We start from the raw sequence: 17,488 nt of genomic DNA on the forward strand, positions 1-17,488 counted from the left end.
AAGGAAGCGCAGGTGATTAGCAGCGTCTGTTGCTGCAGACATCCTGCACCTCTCTCCTGCTCGCTTTGAACTAGCTTTGATATACAATAATTATAAATTAAGTAGCCCCAGGACAGGAGAAATACTCCCGCTTCAGCCAGCCCGGGCTGACTTTCCCTCCAGCAGTCGACTTGTTTTCAACTAGTGATCAAAAAGCTTTGAAGAGGTGTCTTAATGCTTGTGTGGGCTAACGAGGAGGAAATATTGGATGAGGAGGAGGAAAAGAGGGGGGTGGAAGGCTATAAATAGTTCAGAAGAAACTCAGACACAGGTATATTTGTCCCAGGTATAATCCAAGTTAAAACCCCAAGTGTTTTCCGTTTTCCACAGAGTGCCTGGAATTGTCTCCAAGTGCCCAGTCTGAAAGAGCATCTTGGACCGGGACCGCTCAGTAGGTTTAAGAAGCCTGAGCCTGTGGTTCTGCAGCATGCTAGCTCTCCTGATCCTGGCGATGTCTTGTGGCTGCTCCCCTGTGATCGCCTTGGTCCTGGACTCCAACACCATCAAGGGTTCTGCAGAAGTGCAGGGCAACAGGAAGGTAGGAGCTGCACAATAGGGCAGAATAATCTGGGACAAGCCACAAATAGGTTGAACAATATTCTGTTCCCAAAGTCAATTTATCCTCGATGTGTTTTAAATGGTGCCTTGTTTCTTTATTGCATTGCATTTATTAGCTAGTTCATTATTGTAAACTGCCTGGAAAAGGCTGGTGGTGGGGGGTTTAGGAGAGAATGCAGAGCAGGTGGACAGAAAACGCTACAGGAGCTCTGGGGGGGGGGGGGGGGGGGGGAGGGGATATGAGATTGTGCTAATGGAGAGGAGAAAAAAGGAAAGAATTTGATGAGATGCTGCCTATAGAGAGGAAGGGAAGAGAAGAGAGCTGGTGCCCATAGAGTGCTGTGGAGTGGGTGAAGGTAAATCGATTTTTCACTCTTTTAAAAAGTACAAAGACCAAGGGACACTCGCACGAAACTGCATGGAAATACTTTTAAAAGAAATTGGAAGATCGTCACTTGAATGATCTTTTTCTTGGGGATAAGATCCAGGTTTTTCCTGACATTGCAAGGAACACACAAAAAAGGAGGAAGGAATTCCTTTTATATAAATCCAGAATTTTGAGTTTAGGGGGCTCTTTTGTGTTAAAATTTCCTTGCAAATGTTGTATATCTTTTGAATCTGTTAATTATGTGTATTAGATTGTAAGCTCTTTGAGCAGGGACTGTCTTTCTTCTATGTTTGTGCAGCGCTGCGTATGCCTTGTAGCGCTATAGAAATGCTAAATAGTAGTAGTAGTAGTATGTTTTCCTCTTAAGCCGTGTATCAAACAATGCCAGAACTTAAACCCTCTCGGTATTAATTGAGCATTTGCTTCATATAGATGGCTCTTTGGAAAATATTCTGTTCCTCTTAAGATCCACTGCTCCAGAGTGAACGTTCCAAGTCAGGCTAGTTGTCCAGCAATAATACATGCTGATATTATCGCTATCATTTCTTTTTGCTACAGGGGCCCCAGTGCTCCCTAGACAGAGACTGCACTTCTGGAAAGTTCTGCAGTGCTTCCGGAGGTGAGCTGCCCTTTTGTGCCACATGTCATGGGCTGCGGAGACGGTGCCAGCGCAACTCCATGTGCTGCCCAGGAACTATTTGCTTAAATGGTAAGAGGCTCCGATTTCTACAATTAAACTCTATTGCACTGCAGGGTGGTTCAGAACTGGGCATAATGGCAAAGGAGACACTTGAGGTACTCAGAGAGTACTTGATTTTCTTCCTTTCTCTGAAATCTGTGTCATTATTTTACTTTTCATTTGATTCCAAAACAAAGTTCTAATTCATTGCTTCTAAACCCTGTCCTGAAGGCACAGCTGGAAAACCCAACTGGTCCTGTGGTCCCTGAGAACTGGGTTGAAAAACCACTGTTCTAGATGTTGGAGCTGCATTTGCAAGCTTTAAAGCAGGGGCTTCCCAAAACCTGCTCTGGATTCCCCAAGATGTCCACCATGAATATCTATGAGATAAATCTGTATGCTTTAGAGATCCAGTACTTGCAAATTGATCTAATACATATACATCACAGATATCCTCAGTGGCATTCCTAGGGGGGGGGGGCGGTGGGTGCGGTCCGCCCCGGGTGCACGCCGCTGGGGGGGTGCCACGCGCCTGTGAAGCTGACAGGCACATGGCACCCCCCCCCGGCAAGTAAAAATGCACCCGGGGGGTGTGTCCTTTCACCGGGGGGGGGGGGGCACCGGCGATCCGCCCCGGGTGTCAGGCACCCTAGGAACGCCACTGGAGATCCTGAAACGCTGACTGACTGTGAGGGTCCCAGGACAGGTTTTGGAAGCTCAGTCTTAACAAAAGAAGATTCATTTGTATTCATGGGTCCTAGTTTTACACAACACAGAGATACGGATATGCTGATCTCCATGTACAGTGCCAGTAAAACATAGGAGCTGACTTTGTGGGTGCTTGAGCACCCCCAATATTGAGAAAATTCCTTGTATGTGTCCAGGGAGGGGTTATTTCCATTGGGCTTAGCACCCCCAATAATTTTGAAAAGTAGGCTCCTATGCCAGTACATACATTTGGATAAATTGTTAAGTCTTCATTCCAATTCTGAATAAGGAGGTGGAAGGGTCATAGCCAAATTTCATATCTAGAGGCCCTTTTACAAGGCGGCTTACTGCACGCCAATAAAGAGCTCCCAGCGGCCCAATGCAGGCGCCGGCAGTAGTTCCATCCCTAGCCTGCGCCATTTCCCATGCACTGTTTTCTAGCACGGCAGTTACCTCAATGGGTGGCGGTAAGTGCTCCCCCCCCTCACATGGCCAATCTTACCGCATGGTCATGGCTATTTTCAACCTTTTTTTACCCATTGCGGTAAAAAGGGCCACAGTGCACGGCAAAAACACCCCCCCCCCCGCCGCTAGCGTAGGGCCCTTTTTACCATGGCTTAGTAAAAGCCCCCCCCCCCTAGTATTTTCTAATTCAGCAAAGATGGAGCTCACTAGAGTGGGTGGTAGTACAAGATGGCATACAAGGGTCAGTTGGTCCATCCAATTTACCACATTGCTGGGCCCTTTTACTAATGTGTTTACCACAGCAAAACAATGCTTACAAAAAAAGTGAACAATCAGGAGTCCCAGGGTAATTTTTGCATGTGTCCATGCTCCCTACGTGGTAAAAAAAAATAAACTTTATTTTTTAGTGCCGGGGTCAAAGAGTACGTTACATTACCATGTACCAACCAATTAGCATGTGGTTAGCATGTGAGCCCTTACCACAAAAAGGAGGTATATCAAATCCCATTCCCATTACTGCCTACAAAATAGGTATAGTTAAGTGCTCACATGCTAATGGGACAATTAACATGTGGCCATTAATGCTGGATATAGAAAAATCAGCCATTTTACTCGCATGATAAAAATGGCCACAACACGTGGGAATGACACTTGTAAGCACGTGCATTTTTTACTGCAGCTTAGTAAAACACTTGCTGGGTGTTCACTGTCCATCCTGTTTCCCATCAAAAGAAAGGAAGTCTGCCTGAACTGTAGATGAAAAACTGAGTTGGTTTTTTTTAGGTACCCAAATTATTTCTGCAAATCCATTTAAAAAAGTGTTATCTATTTTTCTTTCTGGAGGTAGGGTGGGAGAAGTAATAAGAAGTAATAACAATGCATATTAAACAAAGACCTAAACTGTAAAACATAATAAAACAATATTAAAAACCCAAACCCAGGTACATCACATTTTGGAAGACTCCACTGTAGATCAATGGTACATGTAGAAACAGAAGCATCATTCCTGAAAGGAAGATCCAGTAATTCACGTATGGAGATCTTCAGACATTTACACACAGAAAACCAAGCTCCCTAGGGCGTGTGTGATAAATTGGATTAGTTTTACTAATTCTTCTGATTTTCAGAAATGTTAGAGGTTGGCTTAGCAAGAGAAAGATTAGGTTCACTGGGCTGATATGCTTTCATCGATACATAGTGATAAGAGGGAAATGGGACTTGATATACCATCTTTCTGAGGTTTTTGCAACTACACTCAAGCGATTTACATATATTCAGGTACTTATTTTGTACCTGGGGCAATGGAGGGTTAAGTGACTTGCCCAGAGTCACAAGGAGCTGCAGTGGGAATTGAACTCGGTTCCCCAGGATCAAAGTCCACTGCACTAACCACTAGGCTACTCCTCCACTCCACAGTGTTAATTACCCATCCATTTTCTCAAAAAAGACAGTCCAGGAGCCCTCTAATACTATTGTAGGCAATGCCATTCTCCTCCTGCCCCTCTCTCCATCATGTTTAGCAAACAATGAAGTACTGAGTTTAATCCTTGCTCTTTCCAAATTCCTTCCTTGTAGAGAAGATGTACAGAATAGCATATTTTATTATTCGGCCAAATACGAATAATGGGCATTGAGTTTTAACATAAATAATAAAAGAAACAAGAAATTAGAGATCAGGTGTTTATTTCAGTAGGATTTAGCACAGTAGTGCCTCAGACTATTCATATATGAATTTAAACCACTATTGGGCCAAATTCGAGTAGGGGCTGAGTAGAATACAAATATTCTGTACGGTCCTAGATCTTAACAAGGGATTTTGATGTTTTGTACAAGGTGTTTGTACCCAGGTTGCAGAAGCACCAGCCACTGAAGAGAAAAAGCACCAGGAGGAAGATTTAAAAGCGATCACTCAATACCAGATTCAGGAGAACAAACTGAGAAAGAAACCACACACTAACAAGCCCCAAAGCAGAACAGGTAAGAACAGTAAAAGGAGGGAGAAAATGGAGTTCTTCTCCCTCTTTTGGCATTTTTGTTCTCCTTGTGCTTTCTTAGAATAGTGATTTTGATGTGTTTCTGCCTTATTTATTTATTTGGGGGGGCTTTTACCAAGCTGCGGCAAAAAGTAAACTCACATTTTGCTCTTTGCTGTACTCCTGTTACTATTAGGTCTCCTTCACTTTCCTTCTTCTATTAAAATATTTTCACTTAAGGCGTGCACCTTTAAATCTAGCCAGAGCATCTTTATACCTTCCTTGAATCCACACTCCTCAGCAGTTCGTGCTGTTTTTGTTCTTTGCATGTATCAGGTGCTCTAATATTGGAGGTTCTTAATTTCTGTGTTTGGGGGACAGCAAAAAATCTGGTATTACTACTACTACTTAACATTTCATTAGTGCTGTTATCAAGCATGTACCTGTTGGGGAGAGTATTACTGTTGAATCTACTTTCAGAGGAAGTTGACCTGGCTACATCTATGGATATGTTAAAGAGAATATTGGCTGCATTTCTGAATGACACATTGGTGGAAGTAATGATTTGACTAAATGTGCTCTGTGAACCGTGTTTCAGGTTTAATGGTTGTTGTTGATTGGTTTATCTATACATACATATACACAGGTATATACACACACACACTTTTTGTGAAAGTCAATAAACATTTTGCAAAAAAAAAAAAATTGCACATTTTTTTTGAGTTCCTGTAGTGACTGACTCGAAAGTGTTTGGGATACATTTCTATGAAAAGTCTATTCAAACATAAACTTCTGGATCCTATGTATCACACCTAACATTCTGCGCCTAAATCTAAGCATGTTCTATAACAATGTGTGTAACTTAAGGGCTTAACAAGCCAGTCAGCATTGTTAACAGCACTTAAAGAGCACTAATTGGCAATAATTAGAATTTACGTGCATAACTTGCTAAGCGTACGCTGTAATAAACTGCACCTACATCCTAAATCATGCAGTTCAAAAGGGGCATGGCAATGGGCGTTCTTGAATTTGCATGCGTTTTTATAGAGTATGACACGGTCCGTGTAAATCTACACACAGGGATTTATGCCATGTTTTCATTGGTGTAAGTGGAGGCGCATAGTTTTAGGCACTGGGCTATCAACTAAGCGTATTTTATATACCGTGTGTAAATATTATAGAATACGCTTAGGCGAACATGAATTCCATACACCATATATACATAGTAACATAGTAGATGATAGCAGAAAAAGACCTGCATGGTCCATCCAGTCTGGCCAACAAGATAAACTCATATGTACCACTTTTTGTGTATACCTTACCTTGATTTGTACCTGTCTTTTTTAGGGCACAGACCGTATGTCTGCCCACCAGCCTCCCCCCCCCCCCCCCCCCCAGCTCTGGCACAGACCGTGTCTGCCCAGCACTATCCCCGCCTCCCAACCACCAGCCCCGCCTCCCACCACCGGCTCTGGCACAGACCGTATAAGTCTGCCCAGCACTATTACCGCCTCCCACTACCGGCTCTTGCCACTCAATCTCGGCTAAGCTCCTGAGATTGGGTGGCAAGAGCCGGTAGTGGGAGGCAGGGATAGTGCTCCCCTGAAATGTTGTAATGTACATTCATCAGTTTGCATCTCGTCACTGGGAGATGCAACTTGTTAGGACAGAGTTCCATTTTGCCTTCTTCAGGTTCCCAGTATTAGAGAACCGATAGAGAATATGACACTTAGTGCTCCTTCAACCTACCTTACTATGCTTCTATTACTACACAGGAAAAGAGGGGGACAGCTGCCTACGCACTTCTGATTGCGGCCAAGAGCTCTGCTGTGCTCGTCACTTCTGGACCAAAATCTGCAAGCCTATCCTGATAGAAGGGGAAGTTTGTTCTTCCCGGAAGCACAAAGGTGTCGCTCAAGGTCCACAGATTTTTCAGCGCTGTGACTGTGGGCCAGGTTTAATTTGCCGTGTTCAGGTTAGTGCAGCCTCATCACGATCACGACTACGAGTTTGCCAGAGACGCTAGAAAGGCTGTGCAAAGCCAGAAATTAGCAGAAGGATTTCTCCTTTTTACTGTTCTAGTCAAGAGTGAACACCCAATGAACTACACAGATACTGAGATGGAACAAGTTTCACAAAATAATTAGCTAGCTCTTAATAGTATCAGAGTACGAGCTCTCACGAGTTTGTTGAGCTGGATTACAGCAACCCCAGAATACGTTACACACGTTCAGTGGCCACCCCTGCCAATTCCTATGGAATGAAGGCTTTAACATTTTCTTTTCTGCTACTTCCCAAATTCTGAAAATGAATTTTTCTCTAAGCTGAGCCCCTCTTTTATAAAGATGGATGACTAACAGTCTTAAAAACCTGTCTAGCGTTTGGGGACTAGATTCTGGACTCTACTTCTGGAGCTGGAATAGCCTCGCTGGGCTGGGAGCAGCAGTTTCCGATTGCTACTTTGCCAGTCGCTCACCTCATTCCCATTATTTGGCATCTTCATTTCTACTATACTGCTTTCATCTTAACTGCTGTTCTGCTTCCTCCTCTTTTCAGTCTCTCCTGTATGTCTGGCCCATTGATTGTTCATTGTTGTGTATTTTATTTATTGTAAACCACACTTGATATTGTTACATGGGTGGTTTATCAAATCAATAAATCTAAACTTAAGATAACTGCTCCATGACAGTGTGTCAACAGTATTCACTTTAAGGGCCTTCAAAAATTTCTATAAAGATACATGGACAGCAATTCAATGCATTGCTTTGAAATTTTTTTCACACTTCCAATTTATGACAAGTGATTTCATTGTACTGTAGCAAAATTGGTAAAGTGCTCATGGTTTCAAACATTTTAATTATGCATTTTTATTTACACATTTTACCTGACCACCTTTCAAGCTTTGTTGGATATCCCCTTTTCTGGTTAATGTCCTGACACCTTATTGCCCTTTTGGAGTGGAAATGAGAAAGCAGCAACCCATCCATCTCCAAGTGGAAATTAATCCCACTCCAGAAACAGATTGCAATTAAAAAAAGATTTACTACTTAATATATATCTTACCTCTAAGAATGTATTTTGTGTAGCTTGCAATGAAATATTTATCTAAAATAAACTCTACAAACCCCAGATGTACAGCTGTCCTATCAACAATGTGACTGGATGGAAGGTAATGAATGCTTTAACTAGTGTGATTACATTGTGCAATTTGTTCACATGAATAAATTGAGCTGGCTTCCAGCCTCACCCACATCTGGCTTGGTCTGTGGTACAAGAATTTTCACATTGATGATTCTTGCAGTTCAGCTCAGATTTTTTTATTTATTGCACTTGTATCCCACATTTTCCCACCTATTTGCAGGCTCAATGTGGCTTACAAAGTTCTGTTATGGCATTGCCATTCCAGGGTAAAAGATACAATTGGTGTAGCAAAAAGATCAAGGATGACAGATACTGCATTTATATAGCAAGTGTAACAAAATGCCTAGCCACCCGCCTTGGGTTACCCCACAGCCACTCAGGGGTGTATCCCCAGCAGAGCTCAGATGCACCTGCTGCTTGTGCTCTACACTAGCACCCTCCTCCCACTGACTGGGTCCCAACCACCTCTGGGATAGTCTCCCACTCTCAAATTATCCCCAGTGATTTCTAGGTTATTGGGGCCACACTCCCAGTGGTCCCACAGTTCCCAGAAAGCACTCACAGACCCAACACACAAACCACCAGGATTCTTTATCAGCCCAGACAGCAGAGTCATCAAACTGACAACTAGTTATTGTCTTAAAATTGAACAGTAAAACATAAAATGTGCAATCAGCAAACAATAACAGGTAACTGAAATATGGATCAGTTATAAAACTATCTAAACATCTGTTTACTTTCTAAAAAATTACCTGGGAAGATCAGGACATATAATTGTTCACTGAGCCTCAGCAAAGAGATCCTGCTCTCTTTTCTTCCTGGCTAAGACTTGAGCAATAGCCCGTAAAATCCAAAATGCCCAGAACAAGTTTTAAAAATAGCTGGTTACATCACTGCAGGCATTTCATTTATCTGTGTTAACTAAAGGAGGAAAGATCAGCTCTTTGTAACAGCTTAAAACATAACATGCACCATCTGCTGGTCAAACTAGAGAAATACACTTCAAGAATTAAGGCAGTGTTACAGGCTTAAAACACACAGTTCTGTCATATCAAGGTGATAGTGTATGCCAGTGTTTCCAAGTCTGGTCCTGAAGGCACCCCAGCCAGTCAGGTTTTCGGGATATTCACAATAAATATTTGTGAGATTTGCATGCAGTGGAGGCAGTGCATGCAAATCTCTCATATGAACATTCATTGTGGATATCCCAAAATTCTGACTGGTTGGGGTGCCTCCAGACCAGGTTTGGGAACCACTGGCATATTTCACTTTGAAGAATCCTATTACCCACAATTTAAACCTAAACTTGTAGTCTATACACATGCAGAATAACCCAGAGAACCATTTGCAAAAGTTATTTTTTATAGTTAATCATATTAAAAATGAGAGGAACGTTGGGATTGTAAATTTAACATAGTATAAAGAATGGTCTTCATACATTATTTTTTTGTTGTTTAGAAGGTTCATTTCAATTATTATCAACATTTGGCTGTTTGATAAAATTGGTTATATTTACTAAGAATATTTATATTCTGCTATTCCAAACAATTGTTCATAATGGATTACAAGATATTAAATAGCCAAAATCTTTATTTAAAAAAATCACATTTTTTGCACGATTATTGTGTTTGAATTCTGATGTCACTAATGGCATGCAGCTCCTTCTCTGGAACTGCAACTATATCACACCATAGGCATGTCAAGCATGCATTAATACTAAAGCCAGAGGGAGATCACCAAGAGTAAGACTGGTACAATTCACGACTGTGTGGACCTGTGAGAGCTCAGTGAAGCTGTAGGGTCATCACATTTTTATTTCTTCTGGTTAAAGTTTCAAACAAAGGAAGCTAGCTGCATATGGAGATATCGAAACTTAGGTTTGAAATGTGTGCATGACTTTGTCCAGCAAACTGAAGAATCTCATCAGTGGGTCACATTTGCCAGTCCAGGAGAAATGATGACACTTTTGGAAAGAATGAACAAACTTTTCCATAATCTCATTCCCAGTTAAACTGGCAATGTAGAAGAGACATAACATCCGCATTACATTTGGGGCTTATATCTCACTAACCTTTTCAGTTCTAAGTGGTTTACATACATTTTGAAGGGGTAAAGAGATCAGAACATTCCTCTGAGAATTACAACTGTTTTTTTTTTTTTTTTTTGGGGGGGGGGGGGGGGGAGGTAGGTAAGAATCTAATTACAGTACATATTTCTTAAATATGAAGGTTTTTAAAATATGTTTTCAGAACACAAGATAAGATTGTGTGGGGGAATACATTCTGGCAATGTCTTTCCAAAGTCTGGCTGCTTGAATGGCGAGAGATCTGTTGAAGATCGCTAGTCTTTTTTTGCCCTTAGATGAGGGGGAAAGTGAAAAATTTGTCAGCTTCTTGTCTCCTTGATCTAGTTGAGGTTGAAAAGCAGAAATGGGGTAGTAGAAAGCTGGGGATCAGTGTTTTAAAGAGGAAACAGGCCAGCTTGAAAAGTATTCTCGCCTCAATGGGAAGCCAGTGTATTTTGATGTAGGAAGGGAAGGCACTGCCAGATTTTGATAGCCTGAAGATTAGTCTGATTGCTGTATTTTGAATGGTTTGAAGTCTCTTGAGTAAGGTTTTTGTGCATCTGAGGTATATTACATTGCAGTAGTCAAGTGCGGATAGCACCAGCGCATATACCAGATGTTCGTACTGGTTGATTTCAAAGTACTTCCGAATGGTGCAGAGATTTCTCATTAGGTAAAAAATATTTTTTGGCTAGGATGTTGACTTGTGCTCCCAGGGAAAGGGCACAGTCTATTTGAACTCCTAGGAGTTTAATGTTGGGAGAGAGATCAAAGTTTGCTTGGTTAACAGTAATTGACTTAGGGATTTGGTCTGGTATAGTGTTGAAGCATAAAAATGTTTTTTTTTTTTCAGTTTTTCCCCCACAGGGGAAGTTCTACTTAATGCAGGGGGGTTCCTTAGTTTCTGGTAAAGAACCAAGTCTGATGCTTTTTGTCTTAATGGGCTCGTTTCCCTTATCAGGAGATTTTGAGGAATAAGAGGTATCAAGATATACAGTTGTGGAATGTGGTTCAGATCCTGCAAATTCAATTTCAATACAGACAAGGAAAATAAAAGAATTTGGGTCTCTCTTAGTTAACCTACGTTGGAATTATTACCTTATAATCTGGAAAACACTGTGGGATAAGTTTGAGAGAAGCAGGTTGTGTGGAAGCTGAAGTATCATGAAATTATGTAGCGTGATGAACATTCCTGGAAGGAGTTGCTACCTAGATGGGATATGTTTAGAGTACAAATAAACCAGTTAGGCTGTACCTCGGGACCTTTTACCCCTGCACATACTTTTTTCAAATTATCTGGAAGTTATGATTTATTGATTTTAAATATACTGCCTTTTGCAAGGCAGTTTTACAATAAAAAACAATTCAATAGTAGGAAAGGAACTACAAAATGATGACAGGAAAGATAAGGGCAGAAATAAGAAATAGGAAGGACAGAGGTAGAGATGCTGCTAATTCAGATAACCAATAGCCAAGGTAAAATGGACAATGGAGTTAGGATTCATATGTGTTTGAAAACAGAAGGGGATTTTCAAACCGGGTTTGAATTTTGGAAAAGACATTTCAAAGTGAAGTTTTGGTAATGAATTCCAAAGGGATGGTACAAGGTGAAAAAATGCAGACAACTGGGTGATTTCCAAGTGAGCAGAAGACAGGGGAGGCAGATGAAGGCAGCAGTCATCTACAGAGCAAAGAACACGAGGAGTAACATAGTAAGTGATGGCAGATAAAGATCCATCCAGTCTGCCCAACATTCACACTCATTATCAATTCATGACTAAAATCAACAATGAACGTGATATTATATACTTGATCACGGTCTTTCTTTGGTGTTTCTGGGACAGACTGTAGAGGTCCACCCGGCTCTGTCCTTATGTTCCAACCACTGGAGTTGACGTCAAAGCCCACTCATCCTACCCAAATCCGTCCTGTCATTTACAGGACTCGGACTGTACAATCTGCCCAGCACTGCCCTTGGTTCAGGCTACTGAAGTTGCCACCGACACCCTTTCCTGCCCATCCTAATCTGGACTGCCATATACAGAACACAGACTTTCAAAGTCTGTGTTCTGTATATAGCAATGTAAGGAAAAATATGCGAGGAAATATATAAAAGAGAGTTTTAGAGAGTCTTATGCATTAAAGTAAGCACTTTAAACCTTATCCTATAGGCAACTGGTAACCAATAATGTTGTTTTAGAAGTAGGGAACATCCATCACTGCAAATCTTACACGTGTGTTTGATGGAAGTCTAGAACATTCTCAAAAGCAGCACCCATGCTGTGGAACAAAATGCCTACTGGACCATTATGGGTCATTTTGTAAAGCACTAATATCTTGGCTTTACTCATGTCAGAATAGTGGCTATACTGACGTAAGTGCAGGGTATTTGTGTAGTGTTTATTTGATAGTAATACAGGGTTAGGTCAAGAATAACCAGGAAATGTTAAAGTGTGGGAAAAGGAAGGTTTTGAATGGTGATTTCACTTGTCAGCTACTTCAATTATTTTCAGTAGGTGGTATACAAAAGCTTATATAAACAAACAAATAAATAAACAAGGTTTCATGAGGAAGTGAATTGCCTGTAGAGTCCTGGGGGTCTTGGGATATCTATCAACCATCACCCCAGTGCTGAGGGGCCAAGAAAGTTTGAAGGTGTGGCACAAGATCCAGCAGTTTCCTTCATTCCCTTTTGTGTTTCCAGCACTATCAGAATTGGCCTATTTTGGGCTACAATGCCATGAGCCTAAAACAGCTGCAGCCTGCCGCCTATGAGCAGACCTGAAGACAGGGTCCCCGTAACTTCACTGGGAAGCTCTGGCAGTGCCAGTGTCTCCGGATCCCCCGTCGCGAAAACCTCTTCGGCTATCCCGAAAGGGCTGAAAGAACTGGCCTCTATTCCAGAACCGAGGGCGCTGGGAACCTATTCCCTTACCCGGCCTATATCTGTGCGACTCCTTGAGGCGACCATGAGTCGCCGACCGAGGGACCAAACGGGATCTATCTTCAGGAAGCCGAGCCCCCTTGGACTCGCCCAAACCCTTGACCAGCTTTTCCAAGTCATCACCGAAAAGAAGCTTCCCCTGGAAGGGGAGCTGACTCAGATGCACCTTGGACGCTAAATCCGTCTCCCAGTGCCAAAGCCATAAGAAGCGGCACTCTGCCACTACCCAGAGCCAGGTTCTTCGTGGAGGCCCGAACCAAGTCATACATGGCATCCGCCAGAAAGGCAGTGCCAATCTCCAAACTGAAGACATCTGCAGCCTCATGACAGCAATCGTCCAGGACATCTGGAAGACGCTCAGCCCAGCGAAAACAAGCCCGAGCAACATAAACCCCACAAATGGCCACCTGCAAGACCAAGGCGGATACTGCGAAGGAGCACTTTAATAAAGACTTCATCCTGCGGATCTCTAAGGGATGCCCCACCCTCAACAGGGATGGCCGTCTTCTTAGTAACCGCTGTCACCAGCGTGTCCACCTTAGGGAGCAGAAAGGTCTCAAGATCTACTTGAGGGAGCTGATAAAGTTGAGCCACAGAGTGACCAATTCGCAAAGGCGAATCCGGAACTTGCCATTCCGCCTCCACCAGTCCTTCAAATCCTCATGATATGGAAAGGTCTGAGGAGGTCTGCAGAACCCTTTGAAAAGTGGATCCCCTTTTCTGGACACTTGAGGGGGGGTTCTCCGACACCAAAGTCTGGAGAACCTCCACCAACAGCGAGCGCAACTCTTGACACCGAAAAATACGCACTACTGACAGGTTCTCACCCAGATGAGCCCCAGAAGGCTCGTCCAGGGACCCAGAGTCCCAACACCCCAATATCCTCGTCTGCCTCCACCAGAGGCTCAGACCCGAGGGAAAGGACCTCCTCGAGGTCCTCTATGCCGGCCAGACGCGGCATCTTGGACCCATCCTGTGCTGGGAGAACTGGCAAACCCCCTGAAATCTCCTGCGGAAGTTCCCCCTTCAGTGATATGAGTGCACCCAAACTCAGGAAACTGTATTGTAGGCCTTATGAAAAAGCCAGGTTTTTACTGCAGTCTTTAATTTTTTTAAAGATGATTCGGCCCTGACCAAAATGGGGAGTTCCAGGCTGATGCTTCCTCCTTACCAGCTCACAAAGGCATTGAAAGTAGTTGTACACATGGTTTTCAAGGTATGGAGATTAACTGGGAATAGACATACAAAGATTTGGAAGGTTGCAGGAATTCTCTCAGACTTGCCCAGACATGGACTCTGAACAGGGCTGTGCAACAACCCAGGAGGAATATGAGAGGACTATAAATTCATCCCATACTGCTACTATCTATGCAAAACATTCAAAGTTGTATAGAAAGACAGGATATGGACAAAAGGGTATACACACACACACACACATACTTTTCCACTGTTTTCAGCAGGAGATCTATAAGATGATTACTACTACTACTTATTTCTAAAGCGTTACTAGACTTACGCAGCGCTGTACACTTGAACATGGAGACAGTCCCTGCTCAACAGAGCTTACAATCTAATTAGGCCAGACAAACAGGACAAACAAGAGATAAGGGAATATTAAAGTGAGGATGATAAAATAAGGGTTCTGAACAAGTGAATAAGGGTTAGGAGTTAAAAGCAGCATCAAAAAGGTGGGCTTTTAGCTTAGATTTGAAGACGGCCAGAGATGGAGCTTGACGTACCAGCTCAGGAAGTCTTGGTGGTTAAGGGCAAGGACTTCCAATTTCAGAACAGTCTGGAGTTTATGTTGGGGATGGCTTCTAATTTAGAATTTATTCTTGTGTACAGGAGTGCTAAACCTGCAACAGTGTGCTCTTGCTCTTCCCACTGTTTATAACAAATAGAAGAGGGTCTGGCATCATACGACCAAAAGCGAGAAGGGAGCGGGAAGTCTCATAGGAGCTAGGTTCCATTTATGGATGGATTGACAGTCTGGGAGGGCGGGATGGAGGTGTGAAAGCAGGCATTTAGGAGATACATTTGGTACAAAGTTACAGCAGTGAGACTGACAATGGCTGATAAGGGCGACCTATGAAGGATTAACGATGGATTATGGCTGGTACTCATTCTAAAAATGTCAATAAGCATAATTAAAAATTGAAGTTCCCTACTACCACAGCACTACTTTCATAATATAAAAAAGGTTTTATTTTAGACAGATGTGATTTCCAAAATTACAGCCCAATATGCTGATTCTTACAAAAAAATAAAAACAAAACACAGCCATCCCTTAAAAAGTTGCAGTTCAAAAACAACTTATTCTACCACTGCACAGGAGCATCCACAAATGCCCTACTGCAATACAGACTAAGAGTGACACCTCCTGTATACTACACTAAGCTTTAAGTGTGAACTCCCAGTTGCTTCTTAATCTTGAAAGTTCACTCGCTTCGGTCTTTAGGCTCTCGATACTTCCATTGGATATATTCAAAAACGTCCTCTTCACTCTGTACTGGGAGAGGCTCTCCAGCAACACCTGGAAAGACAATTTAAAGTTATACACTGAGGTGGCATAGTCCCTTGCTTTCCTGAAGAAGGTAGTGTCGTATTAACAGCAATGACCCCAAGAAACTCAACATCTGCTTTTTCAGGATTTCAAAAAAAAAAAAAAAAAAAAAAAAAAATGTTCATATTACCTTGGCCCCTAGAACATATGTATTTTTGATCTAATTTTTTCCTTAAATTTACTCTCTTAATTTCCCAGCTTCTAAATTAACAACATCCCCCCACCCCCCTTCCCTGTACCTCCCCATCCCTGGGTCACCTAAAGGCAAATTAATCAAATCATCCACACACAAGGGTGAACACTCTGCCCTCTCCCATCCTCCCGCAAGTCCTCAGTACCCAGCTAGCCACCCACATCTCATTCTTTCACAGCTCTGTCGCCCCATGGACACCAACTCCAGATCCCGCATCCAGTAGCATAGAGGGCGGGGTGGTGGGGGCAGTCTGCCCCGGGTGTACACTGCAAAGGGGTGCAGGGAGTAGCCGCACGGCTGTCAGCTCCGCTGGTTCCCTGCTCCCCCTGACGTTACATTCTGTTCTGGGGCAGCGAACCAACGAAACAGACAGCCGCATGACTGCTCCCTGCACCCCCAGGAGGTAAGAGCGATGCGCAGCAGCGATGCGCTTGCGGGGCGGAGGTGATGCGCAGAAAGATCCGCCCTGGGTGCCAGCCAACCTAGAAATGCCACTGCCCACATATTTTGTGCTTTCTCCAAACATCCATGTACCTGGGAAGATAACTCCACCTCCATCACTGTACCCATTTCTGACCACCACTGTGTGTCACTGTATATGCATTAGGTCTTTTCTACAAACCCAGAAGTATCTCCTAGATCCCAGAACTATCTTCCTAGCTAACTGAACTGAAGGCTCTTCCCCCAGCCCCGCCAGCAGCAAGGAGATTAACTCCATCTTGTACTCCAGAGGAACATCTGAGTGAACCTCTCTCTCCCCCAGTATTTCAACCAAGCATTTGCATATAATATGGAATAACATCCTTCGTAAGCCGCACCCCCTCCAACATACTTCACTATAATAGAGATGGGCACCCAGAAAGCATTTGTTTTGCGTTTGCATGAAAAGGAGTGTTAACAGCACACACTACATAGTGAGCACGCTTCAAGTGTGCTATTTGCACATAATACATGTCCTCTCGTGACAGAAGCAAGTGTGATCACACATGTGCATTCTATCTGCGCACTGAGTGTGCATAGTCCACCGTGGGGGGGAGGAGGGGAGAGCAGAGAGCGGACTGCTGATGGCACCTATTTTACAAGTGACAGATCGTGTGAAAAATAGGCGCCGGTGCTGTCAGAAGTCCGTTTGGGGGAGCAGTCGCTCCCCTGGCGACCCATCTACCTATGCCTCCGACTATACCCTCTACTCATAGCTCCAAACCATGCCGGAGTCAGGTAGCCACACACCAAAACTTTATATTGCTGCCCAACAATGGTCACACAAACAGCTCTTCTATACTGCTCAAGACATTGCCTATTTCCTTCCACAACTCTCTTTGCCACACTCCTTGGTCTCCCAGCTCCCCTCCTTCAAGTTGCTTATGCACACATTTATAAATCCTCCCCTTCACTCTTTTCCTTAAAAACACTTTAGTTTCCAGTGCTGTTGGCTCCCGAGCAAACCGTTCTTTATTACTCCTCTCTAAACAGACTCCATGCAATTTCTAAGTATCCATAGAGAAGCAAATGCGGCAGCCGAAATTCATCTTGAAATTCTAACCAAAGTACAAAACACCCCATTCTGAAATAACTGCCTGAATAAACGTTAACAGGGAAACCCTGCTCTGATTACATTCTCAAAACCTCCCACCCACCAGAGAACAGACTCACTCCTCTTCCCTATTATCCTTCACCATTCATTCGCTACTTCCAATCAGTGTTGCCATGTAGTCGTGGAAAAATAAGTTCTCTGTGTCCAGCAAATACAAGAGCAAATCATCCGCAAAGAG

At 43.1% G+C, this 17,488-nt stretch overlaps 2 protein-coding genes across 2 annotated transcripts in view; one reads left to right on the forward strand and one right to left on the reverse strand.

The window, feature by feature from the left end:
• Positions 1-466: 466 nt before the first annotated feature.
• On the forward strand, positions 467-7,317 carry DKK4 (dickkopf WNT signaling pathway inhibitor 4). The gene is made up of 4 exons (XM_030199644.1): positions 467-577; positions 1,544-1,694; positions 4,671-4,814; positions 6,586-7,317. Exons 1-4 carry the CDS (start codon positions 467-469, stop codon positions 6,834-6,836), a joined length of 657 nt encoding a protein of 218 aa, XP_030055504.1. The 3' UTR covers positions 6,837-7,317.
• Positions 7,318-15,142: 7,825 nt separating this feature from the next.
• POLB (DNA polymerase beta) overlaps positions 15,143-17,488 on the reverse strand; it is a 53,871-nt gene continuing 51,525 nt past the window's right edge. Inside the window, exon 15 of the mRNA XM_030202074.1 lies at positions 15,143-15,493. Coding sequence (XP_030057934.1) covers positions 15,399-15,493 — 95 coding nt within the window. The 3' untranslated portion in view covers positions 15,143-15,398. The remainder of the gene's footprint in view (positions 15,494-17,488) is intronic.

This window comes from Microcaecilia unicolor, chromosome 4 (genome assembly GCF_901765095.1).
Source record: "Microcaecilia unicolor chromosome 4, aMicUni1.1, whole genome shotgun sequence".
Taxonomy (NCBI): domain Eukaryota; kingdom Metazoa; phylum Chordata; class Amphibia; order Gymnophiona; family Siphonopidae; genus Microcaecilia; species Microcaecilia unicolor.

Bases quoted from the DNA above. Each gene is read 5' to 3' on its own strand.
- DKK4 (XM_030199644.1), top strand. From the start codon at position 467: ATGCTAGCTCTCCTGATCCTGGCGATGTCTTGTGGCTGCTCCCCTGTG. The intron at 578-1,543 runs GTAGGAGCTGCA...TTTTTGCTACAG, and splicing joins AAGTGCAGGGCAACAGGAAG to GGGCCCCAGTGCTCCCTAGA. The intron at 1,695-4,670 runs GTAAGAGGCTCC...GTTTTGTACAAG, and splicing joins AGGAACTATTTGCTTAAATG to GTGTTTGTACCCAGGTTGCA.